General features: G+C 54.5%; 2 protein-coding genes across 3 annotated transcripts; one reads left to right on the top strand and one right to left on the bottom strand.

The window, feature by feature from the left end:
* Positions 1–3,652: 3,652 nt before the first annotated feature.
* On the bottom strand, positions 3,653–9,921 carry Fbxo2 (F-box protein 2). Its single transcript, XM_052175753.1, has 6 exons — positions 9,509–9,921; positions 5,649–6,026; positions 5,274–5,403; positions 5,101–5,196; positions 4,301–4,430; positions 3,653–4,080 (listed from the first exon to the last, which is right to left on the bottom strand). The coding sequence occupies exons 1-6, from the start codon at positions 9,528–9,530 to the stop codon at positions 3,946–3,948; spliced, it is 891 nt and encodes a 296-aa protein (XP_052031713.1). The 5' UTR covers positions 9,531–9,921; the 3' UTR covers positions 3,653–3,945.
* A 361-nt stretch (positions 9,922–10,282) lies between these two features.
* LOC127681660 (F-box only protein 44) lies at positions 10,283–17,717 on the top strand. 2 transcript variants are annotated; one of them, XM_052178148.1, is made up of 6 exons: positions 10,283–10,470; positions 11,331–11,617; positions 13,351–13,477; positions 13,570–13,665; positions 13,777–13,912; positions 16,862–17,717. In XM_052178148.1, the coding sequence occupies exons 2-6, from the start codon at positions 11,353–11,355 to the stop codon at positions 17,003–17,005; spliced, it is 768 nt and encodes a 255-aa protein (XP_052034108.1). In that variant the 5' UTR covers positions 10,283–10,470; positions 11,331–11,352; the 3' UTR covers positions 17,006–17,717. The 2 variants fall into 2 exon arrangements, with proteins under 2 accessions (XP_052034108.1, XP_052034109.1); XM_052178149.1 differs by lacking the exon at positions 13,570–13,665 and having other exon boundaries at positions 13,351–13,448.
* Positions 17,718–17,819: the final 102 nt, after the last annotated feature.

Genomic DNA, 17,819 nt, shown 5'->3' with positions numbered 1-17,819 from the left:
GGGAGGCAGAGGCAGGCAGATTTCTGAGTTCAAGGCCAGCCTGGTCTACAGAGTGAATTCCAGGACAGCCAGGGCTACACAGAGAAATCCTGTCTCAAAAAAAAAAAAAAAACAAATCCAAAAAACCCAAAACCCAACCCGCCCCCCCCCCCAAAAAAAAGAAAACCAGTGCAGGAGTCCTCAGCTGTGCCTGTCGCCGCTGCAGACACTGTGGTGACAACACCGTCGTCACTGCTACCGTCCGGTTTCACAGGCAAGACTGTAAACTGCTGCTGTCTAATCCCCTGTTCTCAGCAACTTCCTGTTTCTACTGGAAGCACACGTCACCCCTTTTCCCTGGAGTACTCACACCATGTAGCACAGCACACACCGTGACCTGGGGAGACTCTCTGGGTTAGCACCTGCACCTCTAAGCTCACACCGAACTGTGTGCCCACTGCGTGCCCACTGCTCCAGGCATGCTGCCTGCTTTCCTGATGAGTAGGTAAGTTCATTCCCATCCCAGGGCCTTTGCATTTGCTGCTCCTGTGGTGGTGTTCTCCTAGACCTCTGCGTGGCTGGGTCCTCATCATCATCTCCAAAGATCAACCCTGTCACCCTCCTTTGTTGGCACTGCTGTGGAGACCAGGTCCCTGAGTAGCTGGGTAGAATCCTACTTCTGTGTAGGACTGTGTGACCTCGGGGAAATTGCCTGCCTTGTCTGGGCTTTGTCTCATTAATTTATTGTTGTTGTTGTTGTTGTTGTTGTTATAGAAATAACAGGGACTGGAGAGATGGCTCAGCACTTAAGAGCACTTGCCGTTCTTCCAGAAGACACAAGTTCAGTTTCCAGAACCCACACCAGGAGGTATGGTGTGGGTAACTTCCACTCCAAGCGATCAGGTGCTTTCCTCGGGCATCCGTACGCATGTGACTCACATACAGAGAGACACATACACATACAGGAAATAAAAATTGATATTTAAAATAATCCTTATCTTTTTTGCTACTGTTTTTGATTTGGGGTTTTCTGGAGGAAGGGGTTGTGGTTTTCTGTTTTATTTTGTTTTGTTTTGTTTTATTTTGTTTTGACAAGGTCTCATTGTGTAACTCTGGCTGGCCTAGAACTCACAGTGTAGAGACCACATTGGTCTTAAACTCATAGAGATCCACCTGCCTCTGCCTCTAGAATGTTCAGTTTAAAGATATATACCACCATGCCCAAATATTAAAAGAAACTAATTGTCACTGGGCACTACTTGGGAGGCAGAGGTAGGTGGATCTCTGGGAATTTGAGGTTAGCCTGTTCTACAGGATGAGTTCTGGGACAGTCAAAGCTACACAGAGAGATCCTGTCACAGAAAAACAAAACGAAACAAAAACAAACAAACAAAACAAGATAGTAAGTTAGTAATTGAACAACCTCCGGCTATTGTGAGTCTTTGACACATGCACAGCTCTTAAAGGGCCCCTGCTGTGTAGGGAGAGTGTCACCTTGTGCTGGCCACTGCTGGCTTCATTTGATTGTTTGTAGTGGGTGTTTCTCCCTCTACAGTGTGAGTGCCAGCAGAGGCTGACTGTGATTTCCACCTGACACATAGTAGGAACTCATATTCAACTGTTACCCAGAGAGAGAGAGAGAGAGAGAGAGAGAGAGAGAGCGCCCTTGGGTGCCACCTGCTGGCCGACACGTGGAATTTTCCTTGAGGAACTCTAACCTCAGCTCCCCCACAGAGGCTCCCTCCAGGGTGGGCTCAGCCCAGCTGAGGGTTAAGAGTGGACTTGGATCACAATTCCCCAGCGGGGGCTATATTTCTATGTTGATTCCGGGTGCCACGTGCCACCTTATTCTGTTTCATGTTAGGGAAGGTTGGTGACAGTCACTTCATAATTGAGTGTACCCTGTACCCCAGAAATCACACTGCACCTCTTCCAGCAACACCTCCTGACCCCCACATCTCACCAGCCAGCTGGTCTCCCCGAACTAGTGATTAACTGTCACCCCACCCTTCAGCCAACTCCTCAGGTCTTGTTGGTGGGTTCCTGACTCTTGAGAAGCCTTTTTTTTTTAACCTGGAGGCAGAAGGGCCACCCTCAGTGCCTTGGGCTCCCTCTTCTGGGCCAGGTAGGCTCCACACACACCCCAGTCCCTTGCCCTAAAGCTCCACCTTCCCTAATATTCATTTCAACCCAGGAGCTCAAGAGTTCACCCTTCTGTCCATTACGCCCAAGGTGACCAGTTGCTTCCCTTATGATTAGCGACTAAGGTGGGTGTGCATCTTGCCTCCCCCACAGAATCAGGGTCCCCTTAGAAAGGGCTGGGGTAAACGGGGGAACTGGAGAGTTTGGAGTGGGACTGGAGAGATGGCGTGGAGGTTAGGAGCATTTGCTGTCCTTTCAGAGGAATCACATTCAGATCCTGGCAGTCATGTCAGGCTCGCAGACACCTATGATTCCAAATGCGAGCAATCTGATGCTTTTCTTTTATGGGTACCAGAGAGCACATTCATGTGTGCGTGCGTGCACACACACACACACACACTCTCTCACACACAACATGCTCATGCACACACACTCATACACACACATACACACACGTACACACGCGCACGCACTCACACACACACATGCACACACACACATATGCACACACACACAACACGCTCATGCACACATACATACACACATACACACACATACACACATGTACACACGCACACGCACTCACACATACACATGCACAGACACATACACACACACACACACACGTGTACATGTAGCCCCAGAAGACCCAAGACAGAGAGACTTAGCGGCAATTAGGAGGGTCTAGACAGTAAGGCGAGCAAGCCTCAGCTCGGGCGGCTGTCCCACCTCACCAGCAGGTGGCACCAAACCTCAGAATAAAAGTTAAAAGGGTGGGGTGGGGGTCACAGTGACTATATTAGGACGACAGTGACAAGACCTCTCCTCACCCCCAGTCAGCCATGGAGCATTCTGGGAAGGAGCTGAGACGCCAGAAATCTAGTAGCCTAAACCTACAGCCTAACACATCCTCCCCACTGCCTACCTCAATTATGGCGCCAGAAGCCAGCTTGTAGATAAAACCCAATCCTAGCCTGGCCAGGAAGATTAGTATGAAATAGGGATGAATAAAAAGGAGTAGCCAAGATTTTTCCTCCCAGTGCTCTGTGTGTGTGTGTGTGTGTGTGTGTGTGTGTGTGTGTGCTCGCACGCGCGTGCCACCCCAAAGCCTTCATCTCTAAGTCCAAGAGAATGAATATCCAGACCTGGCGGGGTCTCGGCCAAACTGCCCCAGAGAGGGGTAGGGACAACGCAGCAAGACACAGCCTAACTACTGGGCCACGAGGGCCCGCTGGGCAGGCGCCCCGCACTCCTCTACCAAGCCCTGTTGTGGATTCTGGGCAGCTTGGATGTCCTCAGGCACCAGGCTCAGCCAGCCCCTCCTCAGACTCACAATCCCAGCCTTTGTCCGCCGGCCTGCCCGGGCCCGGCTGGCCCCACACCAACCCCAGAGCCCCTGGACACCCGAGCAGCTGGACGGCCACCAAGTACTTTTCCAGGCCGGGCCAGGGGCCCTGGGGAGAAGAGCGCGATGGGGAGGGGGAGCTGTCCGTTCATCTGCGCTTCCATTGTTGCTTTCTTTGGACAAATATTTATTGAGTCAGGCACAATGCTAGGTGCGCGGGATCCAGCAGCAGTCCCAACCCCCTCCCCTCGGGTCGTACATTCTAGAAGCAACTGCCCGTGGAGATGCGAATGGAAGCCACCCGCCTCCCCCACAGTAAAGCAACAAATCCTTCTCTCCTCTCGGGGACCAGACCAGAGGAAGGGGGGACAGGTACAAGGCGTGGACGAGGCAGGTGAGGATGCTACCAGCTAAATTAAGGCCTTTCTACCCCAGGATTCTGCCCCTGAGGGCGGATGTTGGGGGATAGGGGGGGTCGCTCAGGGTTCCACACACACGCTACTGTTGGTCACCCGGGCCCCGAACCAGCCCTTCCAGTAGACCGAGTCCTGCCCTCCGTGCTCGAAGCGGACGAAGCGGACGCCTGGCCCGTAGTCGGTGAAGGTGTGGGAGATCTGGGGGTGAAAGGATATCGCGTCAGCCTCAGGGGTCTAAGGCTGTCCCTGCCGTCCCACTCGGGCGCAGTACCCCGACCCCAGCTCTAATTGTGGGCTCTACTTGCACAGGTTTTACAAACCGGGGACCACCCGCTCGGCTCCCAAGCGCCGCAGACTGAGTTTCCACAAGCTCCACCCCGGACGTCCCCGCCCTGCACCCTCGGCCCAGCCGGGTCACCTCCATCCAGCTGCCATCCTCCGGCACAGCCAGCTGTCCGGTAGTGAACTCCGCCAGCACATCTTCGTGCTCCGACAGCAGCCTCACGGTGAGCTCATACAGGCTGCCGGCATCCGTGCGACCCGAGTACCTGCAGGGGAGCGCGGGGCGCAGGCCTCACCTGCTGAGAGCCTCACTCTGCCAGAGATCTCTTCTGCCCAGCCCAGCATCCCTGCCGGGCCGGTGTCCCCCAGTGTCCCCACTTCACAGATAAAGAAGCCGCGGCCACAGAGGAGACTGGACCCCCCCGCCCGCCCCAGGGCCAAACTCAAAATGAGCCAGACCCAACCCAACCTTGGAACCAAAGCCATCCTAGGGGGTACACAAATGTGTGTGTGTGTGTGTCTGTGTGTGTACATGTAAGAGGTAAGCAAGCCTTAACTTATTAGTTGCCTTAAGCACGAGAAAATGCACACCCATTCTCTAACATTTTAAATTTGGGGCGGGGGTGGGGCAGTGGACAGGGTTTCTCTGTGTAGCCCTGGCTGTCCTGGAACTCACTCTGTAGACCAGGCTGGCCTCGAACTGGAACTCCGCCTGCCTCTGCCTCCCAGAGTGCTGGGATTACAGGCGTGCGCCACCACTGCCCGGCCTCGATTAACATTTTAAACTCAAGGCAGGAATAGCTTTCCACCCGTTGCCAACGCTGGCAGACCCGTGTCCCACGAGGCCACAACGCTGAAAGTGTAGCAAACGGCCAACCGCGCCACCACCGCCATTTCCCCTTTCCCTCCAGTCCCGAAGCCTCCCCGGCAGCTCACCAGTCCTTCACCACGATGGCGGGCTGGGTGGTGTCCAGCAGCTCCTCCCAGTAGCCCTCGGCCTGCAGATCAATGACCTGCGCTTTGCGACACCACCTGGGGGGGGGGGGACAGGCATCAGGATCCTGCGGCCTCACTTTGCCTCCCCCCCCCCCTTTGCCCCTTCTCCTTACTCGAAGGAGGAGGCGAAGTACTTCTTAACGCTGTCATCTTGGGTGAATTCCACCCCACTGTCTCCGGGCAGGTCCTCCACCCTCCAGCCGTCCCCACCGTGCTCCACGTCGCTCCAGCCCTCCAAGTCCTCTGTAGGGAGACGACAGCCCCACCCTGGTCACACAGCCCCCTTGCTCGAGGACCTGTTCCGCCCCCAGCCCCCCACCCCGGTTCACTGATAGTGGATGCGCTGGGAAGAGACTCCCCAGGGAGCAGAGGGGTGTCCTGGGCTAGACGTGGCACCAAGTGCTGCATCTCGTTTAACCTTGAAGCGGGCTGGCGCGGAGGGCCATTTTCTAGAAGGGACAGCGGGCGTCCAACTATGCCGCCCTCACCTTCCCCACACGGGTTACGCAGCAGGTTGCGCCTCCTCTTGCTCAGAAAGTAGAACTGTTGCCAGTGGTCCCGCTCGTCATCGGTGCAGCCCTCGGGCACCAGCCCCTCCTGCTGACACTTGAGCAGCCACAGTGGGGCGCCGTCCACCAGCTCCTTCCAGCGCAGGCACACCAGGCGGCAGGCCTGCACCAGCTCCGAGCCTGGCAGCTCGGCCAGCACGCGCAGCAGCAGCGGCTCGGGCAACTCCGCCAGGTACTCCACGGCCTCCGCCTCTTCCTCCTCCTCCTCCCGGGGCTGCTCCTCCTCGGGACTCGCCTCGGCGCCCGCCTCCTCCGGCTGCTCCTCTGGGCTCGCCTCTTCGGGGTGGCTCACACTTTCTGCGGACCCGAGAGTAAGGAAAAGCCGTGACTCCCGAGCTGTGCCACTCCCACGTCGCACTTTGAGCAAACCACAGCGCGCGGGGGGTGGGGGTTGGGGGGAGAGAGCAGAGGTTTCTCTGTGTAGCCCTGACTGTCCTGAAACTCACTCTGTAGACCAGACTGGCCTCGAACTCAGAAATCCGCCTGCCTCTGCCTCCCAAGTGCTGGGATTACAGGTGTGCGCCACCACGGCCCGGGCCGGATGGGACAGAGGTTTTTAACTGGGACTTGCTGGCACTCGCCCATGAGTCCAGCACTTGCGAGGCAGAGACTTGTACATCTCTGTGAGTGTGAGGCCAGCATGCCACACTGAGTTCCAGAAAAGGTAGACTCTCTCTCTCTCTCTCTCTCCCTCTCTCCCCCCCCACCTCTCTCTCTCTCTCTCTCTCTCTCTCTCTCTCTCTCTCTCTCTCTCTCTCTCTCACACACACACACACACACACACACACACACACACACACACACACACACGTTCTGTAGCCCTAAACTGTGCCCAGAATGGAAGTCCACAGATACTGCCCCTAAGCCAGAAGACCTGCTTCAATTGCTGCGCCCCCTGCAGCGCTGGTCGACACTCACAGGGATCTGGGATTTCTGATTACTGATGGGTCAGTTCTCCTGAGCACCCTCCCAGACCACTGGGTCCCTAGCCGCCGCCGCCACCTCCGCCTCCGGGGAGCCTTCCTGGCCATGCCTTTAGCTCACCCTCTCACAGCGCGAGGTCACAGGCATTCGGGGGCTTCTCAGCTTCTGTACTGGCCCTGGTTGTTTGATAACAACCTTTGTGTACAGTGGACTGACCTCAAGGATGTGGCAGCCTGGGAGTCACCACTTAGGTCCCTGTGTAGAGTCAGGAGCTGCTGTATTTTATCTATTGAGAGCAAGGTACGGCTCTGAGCATTGGATTACTCTCTAAATCTTCAAACCAGCTCGTCCAGCCTGGGCCCGAGTCTGCTTCATGGAGGGACAGAAAGGTGGCAAGGTCCAGGATCACACAACTTTTTTTTTTCAAGACACGGCTTCTCTGGCTGTACTGGAAACTCACTCTGTAGACCAGGCTGGCCTTGAACCCAGAAATCCACCTGCCTCTGCCTCCCAAGTGCTGGGATTAAAGGCGTGCACCACCACTGCCTGGAAATCACACAACTTTTAAGTAGTTAGGAGCCATTCAGTCCAACACAGGAGCCAGCTTTGCCAGCCACCACAAGAACTGGTTGAATTGGTAATCTGGCCTTGGTTTTGATACTGTGGATGCTCAACCGTGAATATGAAGTGATTTGGTGTAGGTCCCATCGGCAGTATTAGGGTTGGGGACTCAAGGGGGAGGATCTGAGCTAGAAATCCAGCTATCCCCAGTCAGCCTATGCTGTATAAAGTGGGGAAGGAAAGCAGACAAAGAAGAGTCTTTCTCCCCTCTTTTCCCATCTGTGAAATGGGGTCATCGTTGTGTCAGACCACCAGATTTATTCTGAAATTCATCCCCTTCCCACAGAGGAGCAAGGTAATGGGGGCAGCCACTCTGCTAACCTAGTGGGAACTCCTGACCCCACAGTGGGGACTAGGCACCAGGGGAAAGCACTGTCTCCAGGCTGGGTGCTTGAGCTCAGTCCACTGAATACCCAGGGTGGTGTGGGCAGCTGTGTATCTCTTGGATCTCAGCCGCCTCCTCTGGGCCACCAAAGAAGCCTCGAGTAAACAGACACTGAATGTTCCGTATCTCTGAAGGAGAGAGGCCAGCGGGGAGGGGACCCAGCCACCCTGGGAAATGGAGGCCACGTCTTTCAGAGCTTCTGGAGACTGGACTGACCCCAGAAGCCAAGGAAGTGAGGGAGCAGGCCTGGAACCGGGGAGAGACAGGCGGCCTCTTCCCTAAACCTCGCCTAAGGAGATGCATCCAACATCATCGCCTACAAAGCCGAATTAGATCTCCCTTCTTTCTTTAGAGCACACAATGAATCCTCCATCAGCCATGGTGAATCATGTACACAGAAACAGAGACAGCAACAGAAACAGAGATAGACAGAGAGCATACTTTCTTTCTCTGCCTTTCTTTCTTGTTTCTTCTTTCTTTCTTTCTTTTTTTTTCCCCCGAGACAGGGTTTCTCTGTGTAGCCCTGGCTGTCCTGGAACTCACTCTGTAGACCAGGCTGGCCTCGAACTCAGAAATCCGCCTGCCTCTGCCTCCCAAGTGCTGGGGTTACAGGCGTGTGCCACCACCGCCCAGCATTTCCCTGCATTTCTAACATGTTTTGGTCACATTTTCATATGTCCGGGCTTACTCCCCGAGTCCTGGCGTTTCTTCCGGATTCCACCACCGGACATCACCAAGCAGAAAGAGAAAAAATTGTTCGTCCTGCTTCCTACAGCTCTAGCGAGCTGGGCCCAATGTCCTCACCTCTCCACCATCACCCCAGCCCTGCCCTGGCCCCAGCAGATACCCGATGCTCCCCGGAAAGGTGTACCTCACCCAGCCCTCTCTCCTGGCCCCTAGGCCTGGCATTGAGGCCCCAGATCGCATTACAGCCCCCCCCCACCTGCTCCCTCGCACACAACTCGCCACATTGTTGCTGTCGGAAAGTTATCTAGCCCTGGATGCTGACCCCAAGCTGAGTCACTCACTGATCGGGCCAGGGACTTCCTGGGACCAGGGAGCAAACAGGAGCCTACTCTGGGGCCCTGTGGATGATGTTGAAGCTGGGGGGGGGGGGCACTGACTGAGAGTGGGGCTTGGGAGAAGGGGGGAGGGGTCGGGGACGGAGGGAAGCCTGACCACCTTAGAGTTCATCTGTTCCCTCACCTCCCCTAAACAGTGACTTCTCCGAGCGTGGTCAGTGAGGATGGGATAAGGGTCATGGCAGGCAGGTCTGCTCCCCAGTCTGACTCAGCAAGCAACCCCCTACAGGCCCGGCAGGGAGCTGGAGGGCAGAAGGGGTGGGGTCTTTGGTGCCAGAAAAGATGACTGGGCAATCCTGAGGACCCAGAGCTTCTGCCAAAAGCAGCCTTCCTCACCGCTAGCCTGGTCCTCATGGATCAAACCCGCTACTCCGATACAAGACGGCCCTTCCAGAGAAGAGAGTCCCTCAGGAAGCTAGGACGGATGCAACGTGGAGTTTATAAACCCAAGGACCCCGCGGGGACTCCGGAGGCTCAAGAGGCAGGGTGGGCAGCGCTAGCAAACCCGAATAAGTTCATGGAAGCAAAAGCTTGCAAGAACCCGGCTCTCAAACCCCAGGAAAGTCTGGAGCCTGGAATGCCAGAGTCCTCCGATGCCATTTTGGAGACTCAGTAGTCCTCCTCCCTCCACATCACGACACCAGGCAGAAACCTGCTCCCTAGACTGTCTCGAGGGTTTTCCCTGGCGCGAAAGTTTGAACGCGGTCTGCAGCGCCGGTCCGCCCTGTCTCCCGGGTCTGTGTCTAGCGGGGACCAGCAGCGGATACCTGGATCACCATCTCCATCCATCGCTGCGGCGCTGTCGAGAGAGACCAGCCTGAGCGCTGCGGGTGGCGAGTCCTGGAGCTGCCCGCGTCAGCCGGGCCCGCGCCGCCGCGCCTCTTAAAGGCCCCGTGCGCCCCGCCTCTGGCCCCTCGGCAAGGGGCAGGGAGTCCTGCACCCCCCGCAGCCCAAGATGCGGCTTCCGGGAGGAGCCGGGGACCGAGAGGGGCAGGGACAGCGACAGGATGGGTGGGCTCCAAGGGTGCCCGGAGGATGGCTGCAGGAGGACATCTGGGGTCGGACTACTAGGGAGCAGAGGGGGTGGGCGCCGAGCCCAGTGGAGTTGGGGGTATCGGAGCCTTCCTGCCCTCCCCCAGGTAATTTTCCTACACTGTGGTGGGGGCGAGTCCCGGGAAGGCGCGGGTTGAGGCGGGGCCTGGAGAAGTGGTGGGCGGGGCCTGGAGGCGTGGTGGGCGGGGACTAGAGGGCAGTGGGCGGGGCCACATCCAAAGCCAGCACTGGCAGAAAGACGCAGTTCCAAGACCTAGCGTCGTGGGGGAGCCGGACCAAAAGCGGGTGACAGAGAAAATGGAGTGGGGCGTGGTCTGACAAACAGTGGGCGGGTCGCACCCCAGGCCTACATTGGCCTGTAAGGCTCACCCCCTAAGAACCAAGGGTATGGCGCAGCGCGACCTAACGTTGGTGACAAGGAGAATGAGGAGGGAGGGGGCAGTGTTGTGGGATGGGGTTGGGGCGGGGTCTGATGAGTAGTAGGCGGGGCTGTGTCTTGGGTGCTGTTCTCCAACGCGTAACCCCGGTAAGAGCAGGTGACAGAAGGAGGGGAGCAGTGAGCGCCCCAGCAGGGAGTCGTTTGGCGAGTAGTAGGCAGGCCTGCATTCCGGGGCACGCAGGCTCGGACTGTACAGCCCCACGGCCTGGCAGGATCACTCAGCGCGGTGGATCTCAGGTGACTGCGGGAGGTGGAGCACCCAGCGCGGGGACCGAGACGCAGTGGGCAGAGACCTAGCGGGGAGGAGGGGCGCGCTCTCTGCGTTCCTGAGGGCCTAGGGCCTTTAAGGCCCTGGCCTCAGGCTTCCAAGAACTGGACTAAGGACGCTATCGGTGCTCAGAGATCTGAATCTGATCTTGAGCAGGGTAGCCCGTTTTAGGGCCACGCATACATGGAAGACTGCAAGGAGCCCTGGGCGGGGATGCGGGAGGGAGATAGGAAGGCTCTTTTCCACTCGTCCATCTTTCCTCGGGCTCAGGTAAACGGGTCATATTCTCTGAGATCTTGAGAACGTCACTGAGCCTTTTGTACTCCGTGACCGGTCCTGAGGGCCAGTGATAACTCCCGATCGTCATCTCTCCACCTTTCCCCGTGTGGGGGATGGGAGGAAATGAAGAGCGGCAAGCCGGGGACTGCTCACAAGGCTTCCCATTGTCAACGCTCCTCTTAAAAGTCTGCTGGCCTATTGAAAATGGCTGGCTCTGCATTCAGTGAGGGCCGGGACTGCCTCCCCTCCTCGCCTGTTTGTGTGACCTTGGGAAGGTCCCTGGGCTTCCTCGGAGGCTGTCTTAGGTGCCCAGGTTGGGGGAAACCATATCTCATCTTTTATCAAGCAACTCCCATGCGCCTTGAGCTGCGGGAGACCCCGGAGGGAGGTACCCTTCCCGGCCCTGTTTACTGTGGAAACTGAAGGTCAGAACAGCACAGAGACTCTGGAGAGAGTCAGTGGCAGCTGAGTTGGGAACCTCTCTTTCCCTGGGTGCTGGGGTTGCGACTCGCCAGGCTGGGTGTATAGCACAGCTCTCCAATACCCACAGGAGCCGGCTGGGAGTCACCGCCATGGCTGTAGGCAACATCAATGACTTGCCAGAGAACATTCTACTGGAACTGTTCACCCACGTCCCGGCCCGCCAGCTGCTGCTGCGCTGCCGACCTGTCTGCAGCCTCTGGCGGGACCTCATCGACCTGGTGACCCTCTGGAAGCGCAAGTGCCTTCAAGAGGGCTTCATCACCGAGGACTGGGACCAGCCCGTGGCTGACTGGAAGATCTTCTACTTCCTACGCAGCCTCCAGAGGAACCTCCTTCACAACCCTTGTGCTGAAGGTATGATCACGCTCTGTTAGGTAACCACCGTATGTATCCTAAACACTGGCTGTGAGCCCTTTAGCTGTGTAATGCATTTATTCCTCTCACAATAATTCTTAGATGCAGGCACTATTGATGCACCCACTTTTCGAGTGGGTAGACTGAGGTCAACATACTGTCTTACTTTTCAACTGGGAATGAGGGTGCACATCTGTAATCCCAGCTCTTGGCAAGTAGATACAAGAAGGCCAGCCTGTCAGCAGCCAGTCTGGGCTACTTGACTTTGTCTCAAAACAAACAATCACTTCTCCTTAGGTGACAGTGCTAATACCTGTAAGACCACCACTCCGGAGACTGAGGCAGGAGGATCGTGAGTTTGAGGCTAGCCTCTCCTAAAATCTTCCCTAGGAAAAGAAACGAGGCCCGTTGGAACAGATTGTGCCAAAGACACTAGTCGAAGCCACAATCTTCTGTCCTCACGGAGCCCAGGTTAGACCTATAGACTGTTCAAGAAGGGGCCTTGCCTACGGATGCAGGAGCAATGAAGTCTCCTTTGCACTCTGGTTCGAGACCAGATCTTCATCTAGTCATCTGGGTGCCCTCCAGCCCAGGCCGCGCTTGCTGAATGTAGCCCGAGGATGAGCTAAAGTAGGAAGGACTCCTATGTGATCAAACATCAAGAAAAGCGGGGAGGACGTCAGTCCCGGCAGCCCACAGCCTTCAGCGGCCTGTCTGTGTCCTTTAACCTCCCCCTACCCCAAGCCATGCTGTTGTACACTGGGCAGACTACTGTCCAAACCAAGCCAACAGATTGAGAACAGTTTTATGGTTTGATTTGCTTTGTTTGGTAAGAGAGACAACACAGGGTCTCTCTAGTATTACAATAAAGGTAGCTTTGGCTGTCCTAGAACTCACCATGTAGACCAAGCTGACCTTGAACTCAGAGAGACCCATGGTGTCTCTGCCTCCCAAGCACTGGGATCAGGGAACGTGCCACCATGCCCAGCTGAGTTTTTAAAGGATTATAAAAATAGAAAAAAATGTGTAGCCCTCAAACCTAAGATATTACAGCACTGCACAGAAAGCTTCCCAGAGCCTTTTCCGTTGACATGTATTTATGTGTTAGGTTGTGTGGTGGGGGAGCTGTGCATGCTACTGCACACATGTGGAAGTCAGAGGACAACTTGTGAGAGGCAGGTTTCTCCTTCCGCTGTGTGGGATCCTCAGACACTCACCTCACGTCATCAGACTTCAGGGCAAGGGCCTTTACCTGGTGAGGCATTCGCTGCCCTGGTTTTTGTTTTCGTTTGAGACAGGGTCTTGCTATCTTGCCCTGTCTGACCTGGTACTCACTAGGTGGCCTAGACTGGCCTTGAACTCACAGCAATCCTCCTGCCTCAGCCTGCTGGGATGGCAGGTGTATGAAACCACAGTTTAACCCCTATGCTTAAAGGTAGCTGGCAAAGAGACCGAGACTCAGAGAAGGAAAGTTACATGTCTAAAGCCACACAGCCATTGCTACTGGAGTTGAATGAGATCAACAGTCTCCGTTAGAGAGGGAGTCGGGTCAACCAGGGTTCTCAGTGGGAGTCTCTTACCTACACCCAAGGCACACAGGAAGCACCCAGCATGCTACTCACAACACAGGCTGGAGGGCAGCTTGGAGGTCCCAGCTCTGAGCAGGAGGAAGTGGGGCTTGGAGGAGGTGTCCCAAGGGGCGTCCTGCATGGCAGACTCTGCTCTCCCCACAGAGGGATTTGAGTTCTGGAGCCTGGACGTGAACGGAGGAGATGAATGGAAGGTGGAGGATCTCTCCAAAGACCAGCGGAAGGAATTCCCCAATGACCAGGTCAAGAAATACTTCGTGACTTCCTATTAGTAAGATCTAGGGCCTTCGGGGTGGGGGGGAGCCCGCATCTTAACATCCGGGTCCAGTGCTGAACTCCAGCCCCTCCTCCCCCCTCCCCCAGCACCTGCCTCAAGTCCCAGGTGGTGGACCTCAAGGCTGAAGGGTATTGGGAGGAGCTGATGGACACCACCCGACCGGACATCGAGGTCAAGGACTGGTGAGTGCAGGGGCGAGGGTCTGGGGGGGGGCCTGCCGCCCAGGCGCCCCACCCCTGCCCTGCCCCCCATCCCCCAGGTCTTCACAGGCCCTTCCTTCTCTTTATCTGCAGGTTTGCGGCCAGGCCAGACTGCGGGTCCAAGTACCAGCTGTGCGTCCAGCTCCTGTCGTCAGCGCACGCACCCCTGGGAACGTTCCAGCCGGACCCGGTGATGATTCAGCAGAAAAGCGATGCCCGGTGGAGGGAGGTAGGTCAGGACCCCACGGGACGTGGGCTCAACCCAAACTCCGCCATCTCTCACGTGGGCCGCACTTGCTTTGGTAGAAGAGTAGGAGTGAACTTACAACTTAGACATCAGAGGTGGGAGGCAGAGAGAGCCCCAATCCAAAAACAGTTTCCAGAAAGAACGTCTCCACCGTGCACTGATCGCTTAGCACACACCAAGCCCTGGACTTCCATCCCCAGTACTAGGAAGTAAGTAAACAATTGGACCGGGGGCTGGAGAGATGGCTCAGCAGTTGAGAGCACTGACTGCTCTTCCAGAGGTCCTGAGTTCAAATCCCAACAACCACATGGTGGCTCACAACCATCTGTAATGAGATCTGACTCCCTCTTCTGGAGTGTCTGAAGACAGCTATTGTGTACTTACATATAATAAATAAATCTTTTTAAAATATTGGACCTAAAGATATGCCCTCAGTAGTTCACAATACTTTTTTCTTACAGAGGGGCTAGGTTCAAATCCTACCACTGACATAATGACCCACCACCACCTGTAACTCCAGTTCCAAGGAATTCAAATCCCCTCTTCAATCCTTTGCTGGTACCAAGCACATGCATAGCCATAGACATACATGCTGGCAAAATATTCATACACATAAAATAAAATAATAAAATAAAATAATAAAATAAAGGTGTACAACCAGAAGTGTCCATCGTTGGGAAACCAAGGCAGCAGTGGGTGAAGGCTAGCTAGCCTGGCGACCTAGTGAGACCCCATCTCAAAGTCAGGACCAGTGAAACAGAAGACGGAAGATAACATTCAGTGGCAGAGTGTCTGCCTAACATGTGCTGGCTCAACTCCAGCATCACAGAGAAATAAAATAAAAAATGTTCAAGGACAGCTGGGCGGTGGAGGAACACAGCTTTAATCCCAGCACCGGGGAGGCAGAGGCAGGTGGATCTCTAAGTTCAAGGCCAGCCTGGTCTACAGCAAGTTCTAGGACAGCAGGGGCTACATGGAAAAACTCTCTCTCAAAAAACTAAAAAAAAAAAAAAAAAAAATTAAATTTAATTAAAATAAATGTTCAAGGCCAAGTATGGTGGTTTATGCCTGTAATCCCAACACTTAAGAAGTAGATGCAGCCAAGCAGTTCTGTAATCCCAGCACTCTGGGAGGCAGAGGCAGGCGGATTTCTGAGTTCGAGACCAGCCTGGTCTACAGAGTGAGTTCCAGGACAGCCAGGGCTATACAGAGAAACCCTGTCTCGAAAAAACCAAATCAAAAAACCGAAAGAAGAAGAAGAAGAAGAAGAAGAAGAAGAAGAAGAAGAAGAAGAAGAAGAAGAAGAAGAAGCAGTGAAATGTAAATAAATAAAATATCCAGGCTGGAGAGATGGCTCAGGGGTTAAGAGCACTGACTGCTCTTCCAAAAGTCCTGAGTTCAAATCACAGCAACCACATGGTGGCTCACAACCATTCATAATGAGATCTGATGCCCTCTTCTGGTGTGTCTGAAGAGAGCAATGGTGGTGTACTCATATACATAGAATAAATAAATAAATCTAAACAAAACAAAAACCAAAAAAAAAAAAAAAAAAACCCAATCAGAACCTTAGCATCTTAAAAAAAAAAAAGTAGTAGCAGATGCAGTGCAATTTAAATAAATAAAATATCCAATTAAAAAAAAAGTATGTCTGGAGAGATGGCTCAAAGGTTAAGAGTTTAAGAGGTAAAACTTTGTTTCCAGGGGTCCTGAGTTCAATTTCCAGCCTCACAACCATCTTTAATGGGATCCGATGCCCTCTTCTAGTGTGTCTGAAGAAAATGATATACATAAAATAGCTCTTAGACCAGGTTGGCCTCGAACTCAGAAATCCACCTGCCTCTGGCTCCCAAGTGCTCTGATTACAGGCGTGTGCCACCACCGCCCGGCTCATAAAATAGATATTAAATAAACAAAGAATAAATAAAACATTTGGGCTAGGCAACTCCGTTTCCTCTGCCGCTGCCTTCTGGAAGAAATGGGTACTGCACTCACTTGCACACACACACACACACACACACACACACACACACACACACACACAGCTTCAAACTTCTAGTCACTGGTCTAGACTCTCAGCTCTGCTCTCTCTTTCTCTGTGAGAAAGCAACTTCAGACAATAAGCGATCCCTGTTCTAGCAAAAGGTTCTTAACAGAGGAATCACTGGGTCGAACCCTGATGTGAACAAGTCCTCAGCCAACTGCCCCAGGGAGAGTTGGATCCTGACCCAGTAGCATAGTTCTTTTTTAATTTAATTTTTTTTATTTTTGTTTTGATTTTTCTGATACAGGGTCTCACATAGCCCAGGCTAGTCCCCAGTTTGCTACCTAGAAGAGGCCACCTTGAGCTCGCGCTCCTCCTGCCTCTAACCCCCAATGCTAATAAGATCATGTGTCTTCACTGTCCCTGGTTCATGTAGTGTGGAGGATTGAACACGGGGCTGTGTGTGCTTTGCTCTACGGGGCAAGTACTTCACTGAGTGAATTACAGCTCTTTTGTTGTTTTGGGACAGAGTCCCTCTAAGGTAATATGTAGCTAGGGATGACCTCGAACTTCTGACCCTCCGGCCTTCGCCTCCTGAATGCTAGAATGAAAGGTGTGCAGCATCGTGGAACTGGAGATGAAACCTAGGGCTTCCGGCATGCTGTTCTTCTCGTAAAAGATGTACTTTTATTTTATGTGTATAAGTGTTTTTTCCTGTGTGCCTAGAAGGCCAGAAGAGGGCTTTGGCTCCCCTGGAACTGGAGTTGCAGATGGTTGCAAGCTGCCCTGCGGGTGCTGGGAACAGAACCCTGGTCCTCCATGAGAGCAGTCAATGCCCCCTAGATGTGGTGTCATCTCTCCAGTCCCCACCCTACCCCCGGCTTTTTTTGGTAGACAGGTCTTCCGTCGTAGACCCTGACTGCTCCCCTCTGTCTGCCCCACCTCAGGTTTCGCACACGTTCTCCAACTATCCGCCCGGCGTCCGCTACATCTGGTTTCAGCACGGAGGCGTGGACACTCACTACTGGGCCGGCTGGTACGGCCCCAGGGTCACCAACAGCAGCATTATCATCGGGCCCCCGCTGCCCTGATGCCTCCCGAACCCCAACCCTCGGAGCCCTAGTCGGTAAACAGTCAGAAAGGGCCAGGCTTGGGAAAGGGAGGAAGGCGGAAGTCTGTCACTCCTGGACCTCCTTGTTAGCTGTTGCCCCCAGCTGCCTCTGTGTGTGGCACTTCTAAAGTCTGGGCTACCCTCCTCTCTCTAACCCTCCAGCAGAGCTGCCCTCTAAGGGTGCAGTGCCTGAGGTTTCCAGCTCGGATGCTTGCCTAGACCTCTCTCTGCCCCTGACCTCTCTCCCTGTTCTCCTTAAGGGCCCTTAGAGCAGAGACAGACAACATATCTGACAGGTTTGGAGACTGCCTTTCACGATGCAGACGTCATAAGGCAGCTCTGGGCTGGAAGGCTCTGCTGGCAAGTCCTTAGCCTGGTTGACAGCTGCTGCTTTGGGCTTTAGAAGTCAGGCCTGGTACCAGAAAGGTAGGATCAGACTGTCCTGGTCATCAGCAAAAGCCCAAAGCCAAGGTGGGTACCAAATGAGTGCAGGACTCCCCAGAGGACTCCAGATGAGGGTCAGAATGGACCAGGATTTTGCAAGCTGGGATGGGGAAACAGTGGAAGGACCCGGCCAAGTTCTCTGTGGCTGGGAGCCATCCCAGCCCAATCTGTAGGAGCATCAATTCACACTCCACCCCCTGCTCCCAGCACTACTCCACCCCTCCTGTTACATAGCCAAATAAAATGTTTCCAGCCTCCTTGTGCCCTGTGGCTTTGGAGGGGAGGGTTGGTTCTTTTTTGGGGGGGGGTATTTTATTTTATTTTATTTTATTTTTTTGAGACAGGGTTTC

The sequence above is a fragment of the Apodemus sylvaticus genome, chromosome 3 (assembly GCF_947179515.1).
Source record: "Apodemus sylvaticus chromosome 3, mApoSyl1.1, whole genome shotgun sequence".
NCBI classification, from domain to species: Eukaryota; Metazoa; Chordata; class Mammalia; order Rodentia; family Muridae; genus Apodemus; species Apodemus sylvaticus.
This window is presented reverse-complemented; position numbering and strand designations above follow the sequence as displayed.

Bases quoted from the DNA above. Each gene is read 5' to 3' on its own strand.
- LOC127681660 (XM_052178148.1), top strand. From the start codon at position 11,353: ATGGCTGTAGGCAACATCAATGACTTGCCAGAGAACATTCTACTGGAA. The intron at 11,618-13,350 runs GTATGATCACGC...CTCTCCCCACAG, and splicing joins TCACAACCCTTGTGCTGAAG to AGGGATTTGAGTTCTGGAGC. The intron at 13,478-13,569 runs GTAAGATCTAGG...CCCCTCCCCCAG, and splicing joins TACTTCGTGACTTCCTATTA to CACCTGCCTCAAGTCCCAGG.
- Fbxo2 (XM_052175753.1), bottom strand. From the start codon at position 9,530: ATGGATGGAGATGGTGATCCAG. The intron at 6,027-9,508 runs GTATCCGCTGCT...TCGGGTCCGCAG, and splicing joins GGATGGAGATGGTGATCCAG to AAAGTGTGAGCCACCCCGAA. The intron at 5,404-5,648 runs GTGAGGGCGGCA...GTCTCCCTACAG, and splicing joins GCGTAACCCGTGTGGGGAAG to AGGACTTGGAGGGCTGGAGC.